The sequence below is a fragment of the Nanorana parkeri genome, unplaced genomic scaffold (genome assembly GCF_000935625.1).
Source record: "Nanorana parkeri isolate BGI_ZX_2015 unplaced genomic scaffold, ASM93562v1 scaffold363, whole genome shotgun sequence".
NCBI lineage: Eukaryota > Metazoa > Chordata > Amphibia > Anura > Dicroglossidae > Nanorana > Nanorana parkeri.
The window spans coordinates 1,150,224-1,175,451 of record NW_017306631.1 but is presented as its reverse complement, the minus strand read 5'-3'; the positions used below and the strand labels follow the sequence as shown (position 1 = coordinate 1,175,451).

The window sequence follows — 25,228 nt, the reverse complement described above, 5'->3', positions numbered from 1 at the left end:
ATCATGTTATATTGTAAAGCACTGTGCAAACTATTGGCGCTATATAAATCCTGTATAATAATAATAACGTATGATGCTTCCAATTGGCCAGTAAGGTTTTAAGGTGTCTGAATTGTGGAATATAATTGGCGGTATACAAGGAGTTATAGGAGGAGGTTATATTTACCCCAAGGTAACGTATAGATGTCTTTGCCCAGGTAAAGGCACAATTTTCACGAAGCTGAGATCAGGCTCAGAGTCCAGTAGCTGAAACAGCAGGCAAATTCGTGGTATTATTATTATACAGGATTTATATAGCGCCAATAGTTTGCACAGCGCTTTACAATATAAGGAAGACATTACAGTCACAATACAATTTTTAAGACAAGATGGTAAGGAGGGCCCTGCCCGTGAGGGCTTACAATCTAAAAGGTATAACTGCTTGTTCACAAGCAGACGGTAATAGTATAGGAACAGGCAGAAGCATAGTTGGTGAACATGCCGGGGTCAGTAGCCAAAGGTATCGGGTATGAAGCAGAAGACGATGAGAGTAGTCGGTGAATCAGCAGCCAAAGGTCGATACACGGATAGCAGTATGAGCAGATTGTATCATAGAGGGAGTAGGAAGCAAGATATTGGCAGAAGCTCAATAATCTGGCAAACAGGAAGTGCAGAGGCATGGCTTAAATAGGAAGTTCAAGGGAGGAGCAAGGAGTTCAGCAGAAACTAGGTTGAACTAAGGATTACACAGGACATCAGGCAAGGAGCTATCCAAGGTTATAAGGTGGCTCAGCAGGTAGAACCACTGCCGGCTACAGCAGAGGCCCTGGGTTCAGATCCGGTTTACTGACATCCTGGGATATCTGGGGGAAGGTAAGATCATTAAATAAAGCATCTGCTTTAGTTCTACCTGATAGACGGGACCAGTCCTTGCAGGTGGGCTGTGACTGTGGATTGTAGATTTTCTATAGATTCTGGCTGCCCCCAATATGTAAGTTGCCACGGCGGCCCCTGTCTTAAAGGTAGTCGACCTTGTCCATGACAGTTGCTAGGTCAGTACACATAGTATCCACCTCACGTTCATGGGAATCAACTATTGTGATCACATCATCCATTTTCCTTTCAAGCAGATCTGTACGGTTGCCAATGTCTCTGATTTCCGTAGTCAAGGCTGCAGGTAATTTCTCTGTGGCTATCGTCAGTTCAGTTTGTAACATTGATCTGAACTTGTCTAAAAGGATTGCATCTCTAATATTTTCACAAGTCTCACCTTGGGTTAACGGGAGGCTGTCCAGAGAGGAGGAATCGCGGGCTTCTGAGAGAAACGGCGGAGAAGCGGGAAGCTCCGCAGCGTCTCTTGCTGCCGCCATCTTGGGACCCTTCCCCTTTGAAGGGGTCTTTGCCGCGTCCTTCTACCCCTTGCCGCCTGCCATGTCGTTCCTGTATAGTCACTGAGTCACCCTGAAGGTGTATAGTCACCCTGAAGGAGAATAGAAGTCAAGAGGACGGTGAGTAGTCAAATTGATTGCTAATGATGGCTCTCCGGGGACTGTGTTTGGCAGAGCTCCCTCAGACTGTTGCCATCTTACTCGGCAGCTCGTTTAAACATTTTTACTGACCCTTTTTTTCTTTTCTCCAGATACATTTTTTTTTTTTTTTTTTATCAAGACTTCAGTATACATTAGTGCTGCAACTAACGATTATTTTCATAATCGATTAGTTGGCCGATTTTTTATTTTTTTGATCGGATACAAAAATGTATTTTAAATTTTTAATTAAATATGAATTAGTTATTATTAGGGTTGCACAGATACCAAGTACAGTACTCGGTACAAGTACTAGTACAAGTACAGATACTTTTGAGCTCGAAGACTAGACTAGAGAAAAGTTAAAAAATTAGGAGTCAGCATTCATTTGTAAGGAGCACACGGAGCTCCTGGGATTTGTACATCTCTGTTTTAATGTACGATTTTGTTTTTATAAATTTAAATAAAGGGATGCACAGATACCAGTTTTGCGAGTAAGAGTACTGGTACTTGCCGAGTACTTACAAGTACGAGTACTGATACATTTTTGTTGTTTTTCTAAAACAATACAGACTAATAATTTCAGGACAGTGGTGGAGTGCCAGAGCCAGGTCCCAGCTGCAACCCTGGTAGTTCTCATGAAAATGCCAAGTATCTGCACTGGTACTCGAAAAGTATCTGTGCATCCTTAGTTATTATTAATAAATATTACTTATTGAACTATTTATTGAACTATTTAATTATTAAATATTATTTAATTATTTAATGGACATATATTCTCTCTACATAGCTCTCATCCCCTGGCATATGTCACAGAAAGAACTTGTGCAGAAAGGAAAATATTACAAGTAGACTTCTCTCCTGGACTCCTCTCACCAGACACTTTTTCTGGGGAAATCTGATTGGCTGCACGCATGAATCAGGGGATTCATACGTGTGAGCTGATTGGCTAGAGATATTGTTAGACACACTGCAGACACATGCAAAGCTCAGTGTGCAGTGTGACATGGCTTCACAGGCTTCCGAGGCGTTTCACACCATCTCCAGTGCGTTCCGGCACGGTTAATGGCCGGAACACACTGCATCGCGTAGTGGAATCCTCCTTGCATTCTGGGGCAGGAGGGGGCTTGCAGTTAAGATCATGGCACCGCAGACACACACCCCACCTGCGATGTGATCACCCGCACCAGATTGCGTGACACAGAAATACCAGCATTCCGGTCTGGTGCTATAGCAAAAAATAGTGAATGGCACCGCCACACCCCCTCCTGCCCCAGAATGCAGGAAGGCTTCCACTATGCGATCCAGTGCGTTCCGGCCAAGAACCGTGCTGGAACGCACTGGAGATGGTGTGAATTGGCCCTAAATGTGTTTTACTGCCTGGCCTGCATGCCCCCCTCACCCCATCTTTGTGCCCTCAGCCGCTGCACCGTCCCTCCCAACCCCGCTTAGTTGTTATGCCACTGACTCCACTCACTGCATACACACAAGGTGCACATGCAACACATCATATGCACACAGTGCACTTACAACACATAATATGCACACATTACGCATACAACACATAATGCCCACACGTTACAAATACAACACATAATATGCACACAGCACACATACAACACATTATATACACACAGCACATAGTACAGACTACTTACACTGGCTGCACATCGCTATTCAGCCCATCCACAGTCCACTATAAGCAGCCCGGAGAGGAGGAGAAGGCTAAGACATGTGGGAGGCCGCAGGTCCCAAACCGGAATAGTCCCCCAATGGTCAGTCTGTACTCACCAGGACTCTGGGTGATGCCAGGACGGCCCTCTTCATCCCCCTCGGTCCACTACGATCATCCAGAAGAGAAGGAGGCCGCAGGTCCTCGGGCAGTGCCCGAACAGTTAGTAAGTCAGTGCTCCCAAGCATGTGAGTGGACTGTTACAGGGCCTGCCTTGAATGGGAAATTTGGGTACTGAGCTTTGCTTGTGGTGCCTTCTAGACTTTTGTGTACTGTTAGTAAGCCACAGAGTGTTTTCTAGGCACAGAGCCATGGCACAACCCCTGGTGTTGAAGACAGGTCAATCACCAGCACACCGGAGAGAAGAGTGCATTCTCCCTTCATGTCTCCGAAATCATCGATGTTTCGGGATCACGTAGGGCCTCTTCATCAGGATGACACTGTGCCTGTGCCTGTCACTGCTGCTCCTAATTGCAAGAGAGAAGCAGTTCAACCTCTGTTAGTCCCTTTATGCCACCTACATTGACCTGGTTACCTCTGGCCTTTTCAACCTCTTCTTTTCCAGCAGTCGGTTTTTAAGTATTCCAGGTTTTATTTTGTATTACAGCTACGTTGTCCCTGTTTGCGGTGTAACATGTCTGATCCCAAACACAAGAGGAGCAGTCCAGCTGAGTCAGGTGCCTCTGGCTCACAAACCACTAACAGAATTTATTGGTCAAATTGTAATTGCTGTCTCTGACCTCTGAGGACAGGCATACCTCTGCATTTTTCCTGCAGAACCCTTATGTAGCATGCCTGCAGCCTTGGAGGCATCTAAACCTTTGGATGAGGAATCTCGCAAATCCTCATAACTGCCAGGATGAGAGAGGATTTTGACTCTTATTGATGCGGGTCCAGCCTAAAGATAGAAGAGCAGCATGTAACTTCCACCAGTGCTTCGAACAGTCTATGGTCCCTAAGAGGGCTGAAGGTTACTAAAAATTGTTCCCATGTGCACACTATTACCATACTTCCTGTCACTGACTGGGAAACTCCTAATAAACTAGTCACACCTCCTAAACATTTTGCAATCTGGTAACCTTTTAAGAGGCTTTTATTAAAAAGTGGCCAGTTTTCACAGATGATGCACCAGTGTCCTGCCTTAAAGCACTGACAATTCCTGTAGAGGATGCACCAGTATTTAAGGATCGCATGGACAATTGTTTAGAGACTCTTTCTGCATTGCATCCTGCCATGGCCATGATGTTAGTCTGTCAAACATTAGGGGGAACAGACAAAACTCATCGTAATGGATCCAGCTTTACTCTACACTAATCCTCTATTTGTGGAGTGATTAGAGTTCATGCCTTGCACTACTGCGTAGATTGGTTAGTGGATGTCTCCCATCTTTTTTCCCGTATGAGTCTCCTATCAGTTAATGGAGGACTCTTTGGTTGAAATATTTGGCTGTGGACAAGAAGCATTTACTTTGCATGCCTTTCGAGGTACAACGTTTCTTTAGAGTTGCCTAGGACACCCTCATCAAGAACGTCACTGGGGGTAAAACCACTCTTCTAACCCAGCTTCAGAAGTCTCCATCCACCCCCCCTTCCCGCAACCAAGAAGAGTTCCTTTAGTTACTCTCAGGCTTCAGCTTCTAAGGCAAAACCCAAGCCAGGAGACCAGTTTCACTGCAATCTCTAGGCCCCCAAATCCCCCAACACCTGCTGACAGGTCCTTAGCATGAAAGGGACATCCCCACTTTCAAAAGTGGAGGTAATCTGTTAGCCTTTTAGGACATCTGGACGCACAGCATGTTGAATGCCTGGGGAAACCTGGCAATACACCTATAGCTTATCTGCAGATTGTCTATGGTCAGATGGAAAAAGTGCAACAGATTCCTCCATCTACGCTAAACTGTGTGGATGGAGGAGTCTCCCACTGGGCCAAACTTCAGTATTTTGCTAGTCGGCACAGCTGGCTCTCAAAATACCTGAACAATCCCTGCATCCAATCAGATGCTGCCCTGGCCAGAACTTCACATTCCAGCTTTGTCTGTTTTTCATATTCCAGGTATGGACAATTGGTAAGCAGACTACCTTTATATGCTTTTATTAAGTTCTGCAACACTTCCAGGTGTCAAGACCATTCCCTCTGTGTGATAGGTGGGTTATGCCGGATGTGGACCTTCTGGTTTCTGAGATCAACAACAAACTAAGTAGATTTTTCTCAAAGTTCAGAGGTCCTCTGTTGGAAGTAGTGGATACTTTGGTGGCTTAGTGGAGTTGGTACAACTTATCTAAGCCTTTCCCCTAAAACTCCTTCCTCCTCTGCTACACAGAATCGAGATGGAGGGCATTCTGATGATACTCCCATATCCAAATTGGCCCAGTTTAACCCCTTCGTGACGGGAGATGTACACTGTACGTCCCGTCACGAAGTGCCTACATGACTGGCCACGTACACTGTACGTGGCGAGTTATATCAGGCTTTGTAATGCCGGTAACCACTTATTCTCAACAGTTACCAGTCATTAATGAATGTCTCAGTATTGAGGCATTCATTAATGAAATAGTTAAGCTTTTGTAAAAGCTTTTTTCTTTCACTAATGAAAGAATGAAGCCGTTACATGCAAATACGGGACCGCTAAATAGCGATCCCGTATTTGACAGCTGAAAATAGCAGAGAGGTAGCAGAGTGAGTCACCTCTCTGCTATTCGTTTTGACAGCTTGATAGCCCGATGTTTATGATACATTTCACCAAAGAGATACAATGTATCTCTTTGAGTGAAATGTATCAGACTTCTGATCGTCTGGGCCGATCAAAGACCTTTTAGTGAAATCTGAATCTGACATGCTGTCAGGATCAGTCTCTAAGGTTATTATTAGCTGTTCCTAAGTTTGGAGCAGCCTAATAATAGCCAAAAATTAAAAAATAAGTTATTTTTTCAAGCAGTCATAGTGACTGCTTGATATAAACTGACAAAAAATAAAGTATTTTTTTACTACAAAGTGTAAAAGATAAAGTGTACTTATTACTGCTGTGGAAGAATCACACAGCAAAAATGTAAAAAGTGTGTCAGTCATTTATGAACAGAAACTGAAAATAATCTCAGTCATGAAGCGGTTAATGTTGCGCTTTGACCTGATTAGACTCCTGGCAAACATTCTGCGGGCTTTTCCAGATTGATCAGTTCTTCTGTCCCAGGGACTGGTTTACCATCCTTTTTCATGGTCATTGACTTTAAAGGCATGGTTGTTAAAGCCCAGGTCTTGAGGGACAGGGGCCTCCGTGATTTTGTGATGTTCACTGTATTTAAAAAACCTGGAAGTCCACATCCCGCATGATCTACCATTGCACATGAAGGGCATATTTCACTTGGTGCGAGGAAAGAAATTTTCATCCCAGAAAATGCTCAGTGAGATGAATCCTGACTTTTTTACAACTAGGCTTGGATTAACAGTTGGCCCTGAGTACTATCAACCATGTGATCTTGGTGCTTACGATTTTATTCCGAAGACCACTAACCTTCCATTAATTAAAACATTTGTATGGGGTGTCTCGCATGTAGCTCCCACTGTGCACCCACCCGTGGCTCCATGGGAGTTTAATTTATTTCTCTTGGCTCTTCAAAAACCGCACTTTAAACCCATGAGGGGTATTTGCCTTTTACACTCTTACTCTCATCCCATAAATTGACATCGTATCTTTCCTCCAGAGTGTTTCTAAGTTGGCAGCCTTGATTTTGTAAAAAGCCTTTCTATTTATAAGGTAAGGTAATACTGAAGCCTAAGGCCTCCCTTCTCCATAAGTCGATCTCTGCCTTCCACCTAAATGAAAACAATGTTTCACCATCCTTATGTCCTGCATCAAAATCTCTTCCCTCTATGTCAGTTCTGAAGGTTGCTATATGATTCCATCTATGTATCGTTGCTGGGCATCTATACCACCTAGTTATAATTTTGAAGTTTCACTCTTAAACTTGACTTGAGTCAATCTTTTTAAAGGTTAAATCAAAAGCTCTATCCCATTCCTCAAGTGAGATCATATGTCCCAAATCCGGTTCCCATAATTTGGTATAGTAGGGGTATTTAGGGTATGCATGACATTGCAGTATTTTATATAAGAAAGATATTTTCAAGTTACTTTCTCTCTTTTGTACCCGTATCTCTTCCAGCGGTGTCAATTCCCGAGTCACGTTACCGCTTTCATTCAGCGATAGAAAAAAATGTTTCAGCTGGAGATATTGTAACCACCTCCCTCCAGTATGGGACCCTATATCTCCAATTAGCGGTATAGTTCTTTCTCTATTAGCATAATTAGAGATAATTTTGATTTCATGTCATTTCAAGAACCAACTTTGATTCATGCCTGATGGGAACTCTGGATTAGTTAAGATAGGTGTTAATGGCCCCACATCAGATGATACCTCATATCTCTCTACCACACTATCCCATATCTTTAAAGGAAAACTATGAGGTGAGTGCTTTTCACTCACCTCATAGTTCTAGCCGACCTGTGACAATGAGACTGTCACAGGTCGGCTCAGTAGATCGGGAGGTGAGCGAACACATACCGGCGTTTGCTCACCTCTCGGTCCTGTCACGGCTCTATGCCATGACAGGGGAGGGGCTGGATTCCCCCCTCCCCGCTCCGATCCGCCAGTGCTGACTGTCGGAACGGAGGGGGGGGGGGGCGGGGACAGCTGGCTCTGCCTCTAGATAGGCAGAGCCAGCTGTCGGTCACGGAGGTGGGCGAATCCCGGCACAATTGTCGGGATCTGCTTCAGCTGCGGCGTCTCGGTATACCTCGAGCTACCGCTCGCGGTATACTGAGCCTAGGGTGACGGTAGGACGCTAGTTTGTGTCCTCCCGTTACCCTAAGGAGAACTATGGGGAAAAGCCTTAACCCCATAGTTCTCCTTTAATAGATCCCAAACCAGGGGTAACATAATCTCTGGGGCAGGTCGTTTATTTGGATTAAACCATTGGATAGGAGTGAAAGCGGAGTTGCAGCTTGTTCAATTGACACCCATATCTTCTTTTCAGTATGATATCTCCAGTCCATAAGACATCTTAAAACTGCCGCCATATGATATATTTCTAGCTGTGGGAGCCCTGATCCTCCTTTATGTCTACTCATTACCATAATTTTGTACTGCAATCGCGGGGGTAGTCGAGGCCATACATATTTAGTAATAATCAACTTCAACTTACAAAAATACTTTAAGGTGGTTTGATCGGTATCGCTTGGAACAAATATAGAAGTCATGGAAGGATATCCATTTTTACCAATGCAATCCTACCCAACAAAGAATGTTTTTTAGAGGTCCAATACATTAATTTTCGTTGCATATTTGTTAACAAGGTAATATAATTTAGTTCAAATACTTCTTGTTGTATCGCAATATGCTAATGCCTTACTACATTTATTCCCATATTCGTAGAAGGATCGAAAGGAGTGCTCCTTACAGCGTTGGTATGCTATATCCAACAGTTTATGTAGAGCATTCCTTTTTTGCTGTAAAACTAAGAAAATACCTGGGTCTTGTACTCCTTTATGTTGCATCTCCAAATTATGTATTGCTGCTAATAAAGAGTTTATAGATTGTTCCCTCTCTATTTTTTTCTGTTTTCCAAGAGCTATAAGGATCCCTCGTATCACACATTTTAGGGTCTCCCATTTTACTGGGGGGTTAGTGTTGTCATTTACATGATCTTCTATGAAATTCTTTATGGTCTTCTTTCTCATTTCGTACTGCACAATCTTGCAGTAGGCTTTCATTGAGCCTCCGCATAGATAAAGTTTTAATGGTCCCTGGTGTCTGGACCGAAAAAAGATAGGGAAATTATCTGATCAGATCTGTGTCCCAATGTGCGCTTTAGGAGACCAACTCAACATAAAGTGGGAGATCCAGAATTGGTCAATTCTACTATAAGTTAGGTGAGTTAATGAGTGACATGTTTAGTCTCTAGTTGTTGGATTCAACACCTGCCATATGTCTACCAGTTGTAAATTATATAACCTCTTTGTTTATTTGGGTCCGTGATATACAGGTGAAACTCGAATAATTAGAATATCGTGCAAAGTTCATTTATTTCACTAATGCAACTTAAAAGGTGAAACTAATATATGAGATAGACTCATTACATGCAAAGCAAGATAGTTCAAGCCGTGATTTGTCATAATTGTGATGATTATGGCTTACAGCTCATGAAAACCCCAAGAACCCCAAATCCACAACCTCAAAAAAGTAGATTATTACATGCATTCAATAAAACAAGGATTGTACATAGAACAATATCGGACCTCTGAAAAGTACAAGCATGCATATGTACTCAGTACTTGGTTTGGGCCCCTTTTGCAGCACTTACTGCAATTACTTTTGCATGATATTCTAATTATTCGAGTTTCACCTGTATGTTGGAATCCAGTGGATGTATCCATTTTTGGGTCCAATGTTAAATTTTAAGTCTCCTCTTACAACAATCACCCCTTCTGCCACCTCCTCTAAACGAGTAAGTATTACATTAAGCATCTGTGCCTGTCCCTGATTGGGTGCATAAACGTTAACTAACGTGAACAATTTGTAGTTTAGTCTACATTTTAATATAATATATCTACCTTTTGCCATCTAGTTCTTCCTGCAGTTTCATAAAATTTATAGTTGTATGTATACCTATTGCCACCCCTCTAGATTTGTTGAGTGGGCAATTACTCATTGACCAATGTGGGTATTGTCGAGTATTTAAATCGGGTATCCTTGGGCCGTTAAAACGAGTCTCCTGTAAAAACAAGACTTAGGCATGTTGTTTATGCATATCATACAGAACCTGCGTTCTTTTTTTGTGGAATATTTAGGCACCTTAAGGGAGACAAAGTTAATGTTTCGTCTATTCTCAGGTATTCTCTTTCCTTTCCATGCTTCTCTCTGTCTTGTCTAGCAAAAAAAAAAAAAAGGGGGGGGGGGGTTAAAAAAAGGGAGGGAAATATGCCCATAGGTATCCCTTCTAAGTCTCTAGTATTCTACCTATTGGGGGTATGGCCTACCACTCTTTTCAGAGCATTTTCCTGTCTACTCCACTCGGGTAGCAAGAAATCCCCTTCTATTTACTTTCCCTTCTCCTTTTAATGGGGTCAGTATATTTATTGTAGGGGTCTCTATACCTGGGATATTCATCTATTCTTTTAACTTTCCTAGTTTTATTAATTAATTATCCATCTTTTATAGTTACATTCTAACATCCACTTCATACTCCTCTCACTTATTAATCGTACAAATACTCTTCCATATGCTCGTAAAATTCCTCTTTCTTTTATTTCTATCCCTTCCATCGTTTTCTTCTCCCATCATTCTTCCATTCATTCATTTCCATTCAGTCCCCACCGTTTACTTCCCCCCTTTTTCTCTATTTCACCATCCCTACCACCACATACTCATAATGCCCACTATCCCATCTTACGTTGACACAGTTAATCCTTTTAACAAATCATTGTATCTTTTCCCCTTACTTTACCTTTCCCTTTATTCCACACAGATATCCTTCCCCCGCCCTAAAGTATTTACCCTCATGCCTTATTTATAGAAATCATATACATAGCATTTCCTCCTGTGCATTGTACAATTGCAAAACATATTGCCTCCACCTCATCATCTATATTCATATATCTTCCTTTATATTTCTAAAATTAGACCATTCAGTGTATTATATGTCTTAAAAACAGAACAGATGGGGGTAAGGGGGAATGAAGTAGGTAATTACCCCTTCTTTTCCTTCCTATTATCATCATATTATATCCAAAAATTCATACCATAACCTAGCATATCATATTGCTCAAACTCAGTCAAGCCCACTTACACTATGCATTCCAACATATTCAAAATCTCCCCCAGTAAACATCCACCAATCCACTGGGTAATTTGATGTCAGGGAGTTAATTACAATTAGTCCACCTGACTGCCCCCTGGTATATTAGTGAGACTCAGGGTACCAACTTTTCCCACCCCCCATTCTCCCCATCCTCCCTCTTCCTCTACCTTCTTGTGTAATCCCTCCCACAAGTGCTCCCCAAGGTTTACTCCCTTCCCTATTATTCCCCAATTCATATCAGTCCCCACTCCTATTTATTCCTCTAGACTCCTACCTTCCCATTCCCCCCTCTACCCTACCTCCATTCCATCACCGACCCCCGGCCCTCCTCCCTTTTACCTCTCCCACTTTCTGTGGCATTCTCCCCTTCCCCCGTGCCACCATTTAAAAGTGCCCAAAGCCCCTACTCGCGTCATTCCCTCCCCCCTCCTTCCTATTATTGAATGTACCCTTCCCATAGGACCCCTCCTCCTCTCCCTCCCTATCCATCATTTACCCCAGTCTCATTTCTCCCCCCTCATTTTAATGACATCTTGATCTATACTATTATTATTTGTTCTACATTTACATTCATATTTCTATTCTAGATAGGTATTGCTCATTTATTTCTTATATCCCAAGGTATAATTTTTAATTTTATTTTTATCTTCCTTTTGATTCCGTTATTAATGAATATAGTCCTTAATTAACCAGGGTTCATTATTTCCGTCCTGGGATCTTGGCTATTTCTGGGACTGGAGGGTCTGGCCAAGAGTCAATTTCTACTTGTGGTAAGCCCAGTGCTTCCCCCAATCCATTTATATCCTCAGGTGTTCTCAAAATGTAGGATTGTCCATTTTTCCTGATTCTAAGATGAAATGGATACCCCCACCAATATGGTATTCCTGCTTCTGCTAGAGCACGGGTCAATGGTCTCGGAGCTCTTCCCCTTGCCAATGTTTTACTGGATAAGTCTGAGAAAGTAATAATCACGGCTCCATCCACCTCTATAGGCCCCTTCTCTCTAGTTTTTAACAGTTTTTTTCTTCTTTTTGTTCATAAAAGTGTACCCTGCGTAAAACATCTCTAATTTGGTTTGCCCTGCTCACATTAGGTATCCAATGTACTCGATCAATTTTAATACGATCAGTCTCTGGGTTCCCCAAAAGTTTATTGAAAATGGAGCTTCCTGTTGGCCAAAGTTCCATGGGGCCCTTTGTTTCAGGTATACCTTTTAATCTAATGTTATTCCGCCATTGGCGGTCTTCTGGATCTTCTATCTGTATGTGCATGGATTGTATCTGTGTATGTTGATCTCTAATTACTGGAGTCAAGGACGAATAGCCTGTAAGTATCGGTGGAATCATTGTCTCCAGTGCCTCTATTCTATCATGAAAACCCTGGAGATATTTCCTGAGGTCCTTCATTTCTTTTCTATGTCCTTCTTCCATTCTCTGGAACATTGCTTCCAGATCTCTCTTTGTAGGTAAGTGAGATATAATTTTCCAAAGTGTCCCAGTTGTTTCCATCTCCACGAGCTCATTGCTCGATTCCAATATATAATTTCCCCCACTTTGTCCAATTTCACTACATACTGGAGACGCACTCACAGCTGACTCTCCCATTTCATCTCTCTGTTCTGACCTCTGTGTAGGGGTGCATGCAGTTTCTTCCTCTTTTATGGAAGAAGCTTCCTATATTTGTTGTTCTAGTTTTGGGTCTCAGAGTTTTTTCTATTTCCCTTTTTTCTTTTTTTTTTACTACTCTTTCCCATTGTTCAATAGTAGGTACGAATTTGCAAAATAGTAGATGTAATCTATTATACAATTTCGCATAGCCAGTCAGTTATATTCACTCCACTCACCCAGTCCTCCTATTTGATATTCTGGATGTTTAAGGCCTGCTAGGGAGAGTCTTTCACAGCTTAAGCCATATACATCGCTAGTCCAGCGCCATTTCCCAAGTAGCAATTATAGTATATCAAATCAGGCTCAGAATCAAGGTTTTCTCTATACTCATTTGTGAAAGCTTTGAATCCAGCAAAAGTTCAAATGACCAGCGGTAAACATATAGGAAGTCTGTTCTCATCTATGCCTCCACCAAGATATCAAGTTATCACAACACGATTCTTTTTTAGCTTTCATCAGCAGATACATAAATTAATTGGCACTATACAGTCTCTCATAAGCAGGGTGATTACCTTGCTGAAAAAAAAGAAAAACTTCCTCCACCACTCGTCTGCCCATTACATACAGTATGTGGGGGCAAATTCTACTATATCTCTTCAGCAGCTTCTGCTGTTTTACATTTAAGTCCCACTAGCTATGGCAGCCTATACAGACAGTTTGTTATTATAACAGATGCTCTGACCTCAATCATATGGGCAGCAGGTAGCACAGAGCAATCTCTCACTTCCACACCTGCCTGTCTGCTCCAAGGTGGTCAAGGCACACATACAGGGAGGAGCACTCTCACCTGACCTCCCCGTTGTCAGCCGTCCCTCCTGGGTCCCCTGGGATGAAGCCTGGGGTGTATGTCCAGCAGCACGTTGTGTCAGCGGCAGGGTTAGAGCCACTAGGCATATACAGGGGATGAGGCTCTATCCCGTCCTCAACGTCATCAGCAGTCCCTCCAAGTCGGCTTGTATAGTATTTCTGTGCGGCTTGAGGTATACCCTTCTACTGTCCAAAACGACAGACAGCGGGGCAGACACGATAGCTCAATAAAGGTAGCATAACGAACAAAAGAGGTGGGATAAGACTGCAATACTAATATTGATAAGAGGATGTATCCTAGCTGTTTTTTTAAATAATAAACTTCCCTGCTAAATCATATAGGAGAAATGTAAAGGGAATAATAGCATAACAGATTTGAAATGCAAATATGAAATGTATGATATGAAAATAATAGAGATGTTAAACAAAAAAAGGTGCAAGTGAACACTCCAAAACACAGAGGTGTGAATGTAGACAGAGAATTTTTCTGTAAATTTCAGGCTTGAGATCCTATAAATTAAAATCGTGGCAATTGCTATTTTTTATGTCGATATTAGGTGAACTGTTTATTAAACCCACATTTTTAGAAAAAAATAACTTTAGTACACATAAACACAATATAATACCCATTCTACCCAGTCTAACCAATGTAAAAACGATGTGTGTAAAATCCATACCACACCTTTATGCCACATGCAAAAAAAAAAACCCACAAAAAATGTTCCTCTACTTCATATCACAGCCCCCCTCCATTCACATGACAGCCCCCCTCTTACACATCAGTCTCCTCCCACATCACAAGCCCCCTTTCACATCAGGAGCCCTCTTCACATCAGAAGCCCCCCTTCCAATTGGCAACTTTCCTGTATAATGGAAATGCATGCCGCTGTACAATAATTTTGAGGCACCCCTGAGGAAGCTAGAAGCCACCCTAGGGTGCCACAGCAACCTGGTTAAGAAAGGCTGAGATGAACACCAAACATGAGCTTCAAAATTACATGCACCCATGAAATGGCGAAAAACTATGGTAACCAAAGTTGTTCTTAGTTAACACTTTAAAAGCCTTTACAGTCATCAGTTTAGAGTTAGGTTTTCATCCTCAGGCGCATCCGACACGTTTGCCTTGATATGTGTGTGTGCATTGGGGCGGGTGAGTTTTATTTTTATTATTTATTCATTTATTTTTTCTATGTTTCTGACAAGCCCCTTATGCGATAGCACTTAAGTTCTTTTCAAGGAGACATCAGGGGTGTATTAGACACCTAATGTTGCCTCTGTACACCAGTAAAGCTGATCAAGCACAATTTCACCTCTGTACTTTGATGGCATTGATCAAGTTACCGTCTATGGCCCATGGAAGTGTTCAGGCAGCTTTACAGCTGCTCAAATCACATCCAGTGTGAGCACATGTATGAATAGTCCCAGCTGCCATGTCATCCAGGAGTCTGCTTACATGGCCCTGCTGCTGCAGCCATATGAAAGGGGACAAAATGAAGAGAACGGGGCCTAACTCGGTTTTACCAGGAAAAATCAAGTTTTGCATATACAGTAACTGACGTTGCCTATATCTCTGTATTTTTCTCATCAAATGCTTGCCCAGGTTTGTAACCGATTTGCTTGAAAATGTATCTCCTATATTCTGCCACTTTATACGTAGGAAGAACATCAGTCTGTACAAATGGAACATGTTTTAATATTGGAAATAAATCTGTATTGGGGTACTTTGAAAAAAAGTTAATTAATGCCTGTTGGTGCACTGTTATTTGAAAGTTGTCCATCTGCAAGCTGGATAATGTTTCTATAGTTGAGGCGCTTCTGTGAAAAGTCTGTAATTGGAAAGCTTGTGTTTTCCCAAGAATCGTAATCCCCCACATATTTGCAGGTAGTGCTGCCCCTGTTTCCCTTTTCTGCTGGCCCTTTTCCCACTTCTTACGCACCTGGATTTGAACAATTCAGGTTTCTTATAGAATGGCCAAAACCAGTATATAATGCTTTGACTCCAGCACTTATTGTTTTCATGGTCCTTTCCTGTTGCCATTTTATTGTAATTTTGTTTGTACTATTTATTATAACTATGCAAAAAAAACCCCCCAAAAAACGTGTTTGCTTTGTGTTTTGTAGGCTCGGAATGTCAACACTGGAGAACTAGCAGCAATTAAGGTTATCAAACTGGAACCAGGTAAGAAACTTATGGTGCTTTTAGTTTCATTTAGGGTGGTTCACACCACAGAGTGTGCGTTCCAGAGCGTTCCAGTCCAGTGCGATCTGCAAAAATAGTTGCAACATTTTTGCAGATCGCACTGGACTGGAATGCATGCTCTTTGTGGTGTGAACCGGCCTTAAAATTGTGAAAGTAGGATGGTGTTGTGGAGAATGTCGGTATCGGTACTAGCAGAAAACAAATACAAATAAAATAAGTAGCTACATTCTATGTGATTTCATTGTTATTTATAATGATTTACGGTAATGAAGCACTGTGAACCATTTTGTTTACTATGTATGTTAGTTACAAATTACGTCGCGGCATTGCCATGCACTGCCACAATATATTTATTATTATTATTATTATACAGGATTTATATAGCGCCAACAGTTTGCGTGGCGCTTTACAATATAAGGAACACATAACAATCACAATACAATTCAAGACAAGATGGTAAAGAGGGCCCTGCCCGTGAGGGCTTACAATCTAAAAGGGAGGGGCAAGTGATACATGAGGAGGTAGCTGTGTGGGGATGAATTCTTTGAGAAAGTGATAGTTCAGTGGTTAGGTTGAGGTGGGAGGTGGGATAAGCTTCCCTGAAGAGATGAGTCTTACGGGATCGCCTGAAGGCAGTCAGTGTGGGAGATAGAAGGACAGGGTGGGGAAGAGAGTTCCATAGGATAGGAGAGACTAGTGAAGTCCTGGAGGCGAGCATGGGAGGAGTTGATGAGGGAGCTGGAAAGCAGGAGGTCTTTTGAAGAACGGAGGGGACGCTTAGGGTGATACTTTGAGACCAGGTTTGAGATATAGCCAGGGGCAGAGTTATGGATGGCTTTGTGTTTGTTAATATTTTGAATTTTATCCTTTGGGCTATTGGAAGCCAGTGCAGGGATTGACAGAGGGGGGTTGCAGACACTGAGCGGTTTGTTAGGTGAATGAGTCTAGTAGCTGCTTAGAGGTAGGCCAATGAGGAGGGAGTTGCAATAGTCAAGATGAGATATAACAAGTGAGTGGATGAGTAATTTAGCGGTTTCATTGGTGAGGAAGGGGCGTATTTTGGAGATGTTACGAAGGTGAAGGCGGCAGGATTTGGATAGTGATTGGATGTGGGCAAGAAAGGTAAGGTCCGAGTCAAGAATGACACCTAGGACTTTGGCATAGGGGGAGGGGGTGGTTAGTTGTGATAACAATCTCAAGGGAAAAGTTGGGAGAAGGTGCACGGGCGGGAGGAAATATCATGAGCTCAGTTTTTGAAAGGTTGCGTTTTAAGAAGTGTTGTGACATCCAGACGGATATGTCAGTTAGTAGATTAGTGACATGCAAGGACACTGAGGGGGTGAGTTGTGGAGTAGAAAGATAGATTTGAGTGTCAACGGCATAGAGATGGTATTGGAAGCCATGTGAGGTTATTAACTGACCAAGAGAGGAGGTGTAGATAGAGAAGGGGTCCACAACCTTGGGGGACCCCTACAGAGATAGGAAGAGGAGGGGAGGAGTTAGATTTGTAGGTGACACTAAAGGAGCGTTTAGATAGGTAAGAGGAGAACCATGAGAGAGCAGAGTCTTGTAGGCCAAGCGAGTGGAGTTTTTTGAGGAGGAGCAGGTGGCCAACAGTGTCAAAAGCAGCAGAAAGGTCTAATAGCAAGAGTAAGGAGTAGTGGCCATTGTTTTTAGCTGTTAGTAACTCATTAGTGAGTTTTAGGAGGGCGGTTTCAGTGGAGTGTTGGGGGAGAAAGCTGGACTGTAAGGGATCGAGAAGGTTGTCATCAGCGAGGTGGCGGCTCAGGCGGCTGTAGATAAGGCTTTCTATGAGTTTGGAGGGGAATGCGAGTAAGGAGATTGGTCTGAGATTGTTGAGGTCGGTAGGGTCCATTGATGTTTTTTTGGGTATTGGGGTGACCAGGGCATGCTTTAGAGGGGAGGGAAAGATGCCAGTAGAGAGTGACAGATTGAAAATGTGAGTAAGAGAGTGTAGGATAGAGTAGGAGGGTGACTGAAGTAGTGGTGAGGTGGGTGTCAGAGAGAAGCTTTGTAACCTCCTCTGTGGTGACAGGGTCAAAAGAGGAGAGTAACAAGTGTGTTGGTGGGTTTGGAACATGAATTGGGGAAGGTGACTGCACAGTGGTCTGAGCCCGGATTGTATCTATTTTGTTTTTTAAATGAATGGCAATGTCCTGGGCAGTGAGTGAGTTAGTGGGTGGAGGCAGTGGGGGACATAGTAGAGAGTTAAAGTAGAAAACAGTTGATGAGGTCTGGATGAGAGTGTGTTAATGAGGGAGACGAAAGAAGTCTGTTTGGCAGTCCGGAGGAAGGAATTATATTTTAAGAGGGTAGCGTTATACAGGGTGAAGTCTTGCAGAAGCCTAGTTTTTTGCCACATTCGTTGGGGAGCTCACAGAGCACTCGCACATGGCTTTTCCATAAACAAAATCTTTATTTTTCTCTTTAGGCAACTCACAGTTGAAAAACGCAACTTCAGGCTTAACTTCAGCATATAACACAGTATATTGTCTCACTGACTCAAGGTTGTCCTGTTCACTCAATGTCCCAGTCCTAGGATTTGCCTCAACAAAATGCTTCAGGGGTACTTCATACCCCTTAAACCGCTTCCAGAAGCTTTCCTATGTGTCTGGCTCACAGCCTCTCTAATCCTCCAGCTTCCCTGGCTGTTCCGTGTGTGTGGCCCTCAAGTGCCTCCAGCACACACCATACCACCTCTCCCCTGAGCTCTGTACTGGCTCCTTAATTAGGCTGTTCTTAGCCACCTGATCAGCCTAGACTGGTCGTTGGCAATACCTGGCTCCAGGACTGGAGATTTCATCCCACCCAGAGCTCTAAGAAATCTCCAGAGCACCAGATCTCAGCTATAATTAGGAAAACGTTTTACAACAATAGAAGCCGGGGAAGGGAAGGTGTTGTGAAGAATATATTTGATTAATCCAGAGTGAATGGGGGTCCCCTAACTATTAGAAATAAGTAAACAAAACATTCCCCGAATAGGGGATCCCACCATTACTCAACAAAATCTACATAAACAATATAGTAATGAAAAATATATATGGATTTATTTAATTTAGAAAAGATAAAAATCTATGTATTCAAACTATATATTCAATATGAAAGAATTACATTTAGACAAACAAATGCATGCATGTACATAAATAGAGTGACTGCATCCCGCCTGTTAGCAAGTGGGTTAGTAGAAAAATATCTTAATCAATGAAGAGACATGCCGTTTAGAAAGCCTGGTATATATAAAAAAACGGAAAACCGTCCATGGAGCGAATCCAGATATTATAGAAATTTCCCAGTGGATAAAGGGATTACCCTCAATTGGAAACAAAGGGCACAAACAAAATCAAAATTGTAGTCACAGAGGGGGCGTGTGTTGTGAACACAACACCCACGGGAACCTTTAGAGTGGAGAAACACAGTCAATGTAGGTATAATGAAAGAATGTAACTCACGATCCCGGTGTTTCTTTGTTTTGTTGTTTCGAGAACAAATTTCGGAGAGATGATGGTAAATATTTGAGTGAAGGTGGCGGGTTTGAAGAGGAACACTGGTATCAGGAGGTATGACTGTTGCCTCGGCTAAGTACGATAGATTTTGCAAATCGTTGCCTTTACTGGATAGCTGTGTTCAGTTCCCCTGGTAAATTTGTCTTGAATTTCAACAGCTCTCAATTGCATTGGATTAAAGATGTAATCGATATTATGATACTAGTCCTTGTGGATATAATATGTATTTATATGCATTGTTAACCAAAATTAACACTCAAATATGTGAAAATATATTCTATCCTGTTAAGGTGAATGGTCTTTAAATGTTATACATAGATATACGTTTATTTTATATATTGCTCTAAATAATTCTATAACCTGCTAATTTATATCTGTAATATTAAATATCTATACACATTTTTTGAGTAAGTGGTGTACCCAAAGAGCACACCACAAAGACACACTAGACTTTGAAACGGAATTACAGGTGTTACCAATAACACCAATTACCGTTCCATTCATAAGAGACCACAGATCCTAAACCAAGTTACGCCTGTCTGAGGAAGCCCCATTTGTGGGAGGGGCGAAACGCGTCACAGGTGTTTTTAGTTTCAGGTTCTCTTTTGTGACTGCTCCGCCTGACACATGCCTGCACTTTCAAAGCCCTGGATTACTCTCTAAAGATCGTGAATACCGGCATAGAGACTGCCAAAAAACTTTTTCCATTGGGTATTTATGGACAACTTATGGACAACAAACATCAGACAAACTTAATCAATTAGATCCGAAAGTTACCCCGACGGAGATTAACCAAGTTGAGATAAAGTTACCTTCCAACTCTACACAAACATCCATGGAGAATTCCCTATCTGCTTGCAGGATGAACCTTTCCTTCGTTTATACAATTGAGAGCTGCTGTTGAAATTCAAGACAAATTTACCGGGGGAAATGAACACAGCTATCCAGTAAAGGCAACGATTTGCAATAGGGCTGCAACAACTAATCGACATAATCGATTATAATCGATTATTGAAAAAGTTGTCAACTATTTCAATCATCGATTAATCGGCTTCCGATTACACACACACACACACACACACACACACACACACACACACACACACACTAACACACTTCCTGACACCAACATGGCAGCATATGAATGGGTTTAGCTCCGCCCCTTAATCACAGGCCACCATTCTTTTTTCTGTCCTCACTGCTCAAGTCTTATACTAAGAATTTTACTTGCTTAGAATGACTTTTTAAATACTTTAAAAAAAAGTACTTAAACTTAATTTAAATACTTATATAAATATGGCATTTTTAAAGAAAGCAGAAAGTAAAAGAACTTCCTGTGTTTCACAGATAAGCATGCAGAGAGACTAGCAATTCAAGAATAAAGTTTTGTTTCAGCTCATGCCTTAAATGTGGCTGCTATGCTGAGAAAGTTCATTGAGGTCACCTTCTTTCAGGTTGATCTGTTTATCTTTCAGGCAGTTTCAGAAAGGGGCTCTCTGCATCCAGTAGGTCACATGCATTGTGGCTGGTCAAGCAGGTGGAGCCACAGATCAATCTCTGGGTTCACTCTACTGAAGGATGTCATCCTTATGAACAGATTTAGTGGTGTTTCTCCAGAGTTATTCTGGAAAGCAGTAACCTGGTATATGTTCCTGTCCCATTACAGGGTATATCTAGGAGTCTTGTCCTTGGTCAAGTTTGGTTTTGAATATGTTTAACAGTTGTGTAAATAGATAAATATCTCAACTTTTTCCCCTCCCTTGTTTTTGCTTGCTATGTCCCATTCGTATGCTGCCATGTTGGTGTCAGGAAAATGGAAAATTGTATACTTATCGGTAATTTTCCTTTCCTGGCGCCAATACATGACAGCATACAGGACCCTCCCATGGCTTTCGCATTGAGTACTTGTTACAAGTATGGTGGCCTTGGGAGGCGTGTTTTAATTTATTAGTATAACTGGTCCTGTGATTGGGTGAGGGTAATTACATGGCCGGCCGGGAGCTTTACATTCAAGCGATCGAGCGTCACGAGACGCCTGATCGCTTGTATTACCAGCAGCTGTCACTGCCGTTGCCGATCCCGCCACGGCTCTGTGACAGGAGATCAAAGGGAGATCACTACACGATCTACCTTTTGATCTACTCTTCAGTTCTGGAATGCAGGAAGTGATGTATATTACATCACTTCCTGCATTCAGTGTCACTTTCCAGATACAGAAGCTGATGAAGCAGATCTCTGGGGGTCCCTAGGTGACATTAGGGGTCTTGGAGACCCCTGATGTCTCCATAAAGAGGATCTGTCATGTAAATTGGCTTCCCCTCATGTGATAGCAATAAAGTTGTGTTAAAAAAAATAGTAATACAAAAATTAAAGAATCATAAAAAAAATAAGCATAAAAAAAATGTATAAAGTCCTCCGGCCCGCCCCCATATACACATGCAGATATGCGTCGGGTGCGCCTACGTGCGAAAACGATTGTGCCTATTGTGCCGCACATGTTACCTATAACCGCGAACGTCGGAGTGTGAGCAATGAATTAATCACTGATGACACTAAACTCATGAACAGTAAAAAAAAGTTTTAAGCGTCACCTACGGCCAATTTTCAGTGTGGTTTGTTTTTTTGCGGGCGCACGCAATTTTAAGGCTTGACATGTTTGGTGTCTATTTACCCCTGTCTTTTATGTTTTACCAAAAATATGGGTAAGAATAGATGTTTTATAACATAACGTAGGGAAAACATTATTTTATTTGAAATTTATGGTATTTTTTTCATTATATACTAAAAAATAACCCCGCCCCAGTGGTGATTGTATACCTCCAAAAGGAAGTTTTTCAATGTTGTTTTGTTGCAGCCTGATACAGTTGTTTAAATTCTTTTTCTCTCTCATTAATCTACACTCAGTACTCCATAATGACAAAGTGAAAACAGAATTTTAGAAATGTATGTGAATTTATTAAAACAAAAAAACTGAAATATCACATGTACTTAATTATTCAGACTAGGGATGCACTGAAATTTCGGCCTCCGAAACATATTGTCCGAAAATGGCAATTTGGGCAAAGTTGCTTGTGGAGGAGAGAAACGTTCAGGAGGCCAAGAGGGGCGGGGAGGAGAGCTCTGTGAGCTGCGTGTCACAAGAGCTGCTTGGCCTCCTGTGAAAGATCAGGATAGAGACTGGTGTGGTGGCGGAGATGGCTCTGAGCTGTCGCAGGAGGTCGAGCCAGCGGTGCGGGAGGAACACTCGGTCTCCTTTTGACAGCTGACTCCTCCCCCACACTGCCGGCTCAGCCTCCTGTGACATCCAGTCAGGATAGAGAGCGGGTACAAGCAGCCGGCAATCAGCTGATCGCTGACTGCTTGTAAATAATTGAGGACATAGTATGTTTACTATGTAGAAATAATTATTCCGCGCTATGAATAACTAAATCTACATTGAGTGCAGGAAGCTGCTGTACTATAAGGTGCAATAGTAAATGAGAAAAGTGCACAGTGCTACCAAAAATGTGCTTTCCCTTACAATATGTGTGTATGTATTTATATATGTAGTGCAATATAAATGGGTAAGCCGTATTAGTCCAGTAGACAAGATGTAAAAAAAAAAACCAAAACGTAGTATTGCAGTGTGCAATGATACCTTTCTTATCGGACTAACAAAATACATAAAAGACAAGCTTTCGAGAGTGAACCTCTTCTTCAGGTCAGAAGCAATACTGATCAACATGACAGTTTGTCAGTTAAGGCAAGAGAAAGCTGTTAGAGGGGGGGGGGGGGGGAGGGGTGTCATAAATGTTGGACCTGGGAGTAAAAAATGCCTCCTGATAATCAAAAGACAGAAAAAATAAACATAGGATGACAAATAAACCCTAAACAGATCAGCAATATATAGGACATACATGAATATTGTGATGTTCTGTAGATTCATAAAAAGTTCTGGTAGTGTGTAAATACTTTTGGAGAGTATAAAATATATATATCCAACAAGTTCCGATTAAAGTACATTAAATATTTTAAACGTAGCAGCTTATAAATCTCAACAAATATCTCTCCATAAAAGTGGTATATAAGTTCCAAAACAAATGAATAAATATACCAAATAAATAATTGTGATAAAACAGATGAAGAAATATTTAATCTAAAAATTCCATAAATATAAAGTGTAAATATAAGATCAATTATTTCTATGTAGACAAGTGATAAAAAGTTCAAAACTGGCTTAATGTAATCAAAGTTCAAATCACAAAGAGTCCACATCATTATATTTCCCCACTTTGCAGGTGCCAAAATAGGAAGTGTCACTCTCCCCGTGCTCATATTTTTTGTTTCATCAAATATAAATATATTCTCGTGTGTGTGTGTGTGTGTGTACGAACACACACACACACACACACACACACACACGCACACACGAACACACACAAACATATTTATATATGAGGAAACAAAAAACATGAGAATATATCTATAGATACATGCAGTATATATACACATACATACATAGGTGCTTGTGTGTCTGCAGGAGTGGCAGTGCTGGTGTAGGGAGCCGTGCCGCCCGCCCTGGCCCAGTAATAATATTAATTGTTTCCCCCCCTATCGAATCTGCCACTGGCACATGCCCCAACCCCCCTTCCTCCCCCCTAGCTTCAGCACTGCCCCCAACCACCCCTGTGCCTCCCCTTCCCCCACACTATTACCTGGCTTCTCCCCACTTTTTCTATGTCCCATAGCCTGCTCAGTCCGGGTACTGACGAGATGCCCCGCCTCCTGCAGAGTCCGCACTGTACTGAGAGCCACGCATTCCTTGTGACAGCCGCTGCTTGAGTCAGTGAGAGGCAGCCCCAGAGCCAGGGCCGGCCTTAGACCTTTAGGCGCTCTGTGCGAGAAAGCTTAAGGCCCCGTTCACATTGAGCGATTTATCGCGCGATTTTTGTAGCGATATCGCTCATATTTCCGCACTATATCGCTCTATGTAGCTTCACCAATACATTTCAATGTAGCTGTTCACATCTCGTCGCTCAATGTCGCTCAATATCGCTCAATATCGCTTGTAGCTCGTCGCTGGTAGCTTGTCGCTTCTACATGACCCTTTTTTAGAGCGATTTTGAGCGATATTGCTCCTGATTGCATACAGCCCAATAGGAAGATGTCGCTCGTCGCTCAATGTCGCGCGATTTGCATGTCGCTCAGTGTGAATGGGGTCTTACAGCGCTCCTCAGTGACCACACCCTTTAGTGGCCACACCCCCAGTAACCACACCTATTTCGCCCAATATCCACACCATTTAAAGACTCCTATTTTGTTAAGCCGCAAACAAAAATATATTAAAGTATGATAAAAATAAAACTTTTATTCAAAGGTATTAAACGTGTAGGTACAATATAAGCATTATTATCAAATAAAACAACAGAAGGCAAACAATAAATGTCAAACTAAAATAGAGTCTATAAAAATATTGTCGGGTTGTCATGCCGATCCTTTTTTCAAGTAAGCATATCTAGAAAAAGTAAAAATAGAATGCAGAACACAAAACCCAGACTACATGTAAAATGAATGAATTACTATTTGCCTGAATATACGAAAAATGTATTCAGGCACATAATATTTTGTTTGAGAATGTGCGGCGGCCATGTTGGCCACCGGCGTGTTCTGTGAATGCGTGCCACCATCTTGAAGGCAGGGAGCATGACGTTACATGACGCCATGCATGCGTGGCGTCGGGTGACGTCACACGCCGATATAGGCGCCACCATCTTGGTGTATACCTAGATATACACCAAGATGGCGGCGCCAAACACGTGCGGTGTTCTATAACGTCATGCGCCATGCCTCCCGAAGACGCTAGTGGCTAAATCCAAAGTCGCATAAAAATGTGTTTTGTTTGATGAAATGAATGAACGTTTAAGATTTCGTTCATTTCAAATGAAATTAACTGTGGGGGGGGG

The 25,228-nt window shown here is 42.1% G+C and overlaps 1 protein-coding gene across 1 annotated transcript in view; it reads left to right on the top strand.

The window, feature by feature from the left end:
• The first annotated feature begins 3,310 nt into the window (after positions 1 to 3,310).
• The window catches only part of MAP4K3 (mitogen-activated protein kinase kinase kinase kinase 3), a 285,095-nt gene continuing 263,177 nt past the window's right edge, over positions 3,311 to 25,228 (top strand). The window contains exons 1-2 of the mRNA XM_018558848.1: positions 3,311 to 3,403; positions 15,684 to 15,741. Coding sequence (XP_018414350.1) covers positions 3,311 to 3,403; positions 15,684 to 15,741 — 151 coding nt within the window. The remainder of the gene's footprint in view (positions 3,404 to 15,683; positions 15,742 to 25,228) is intronic.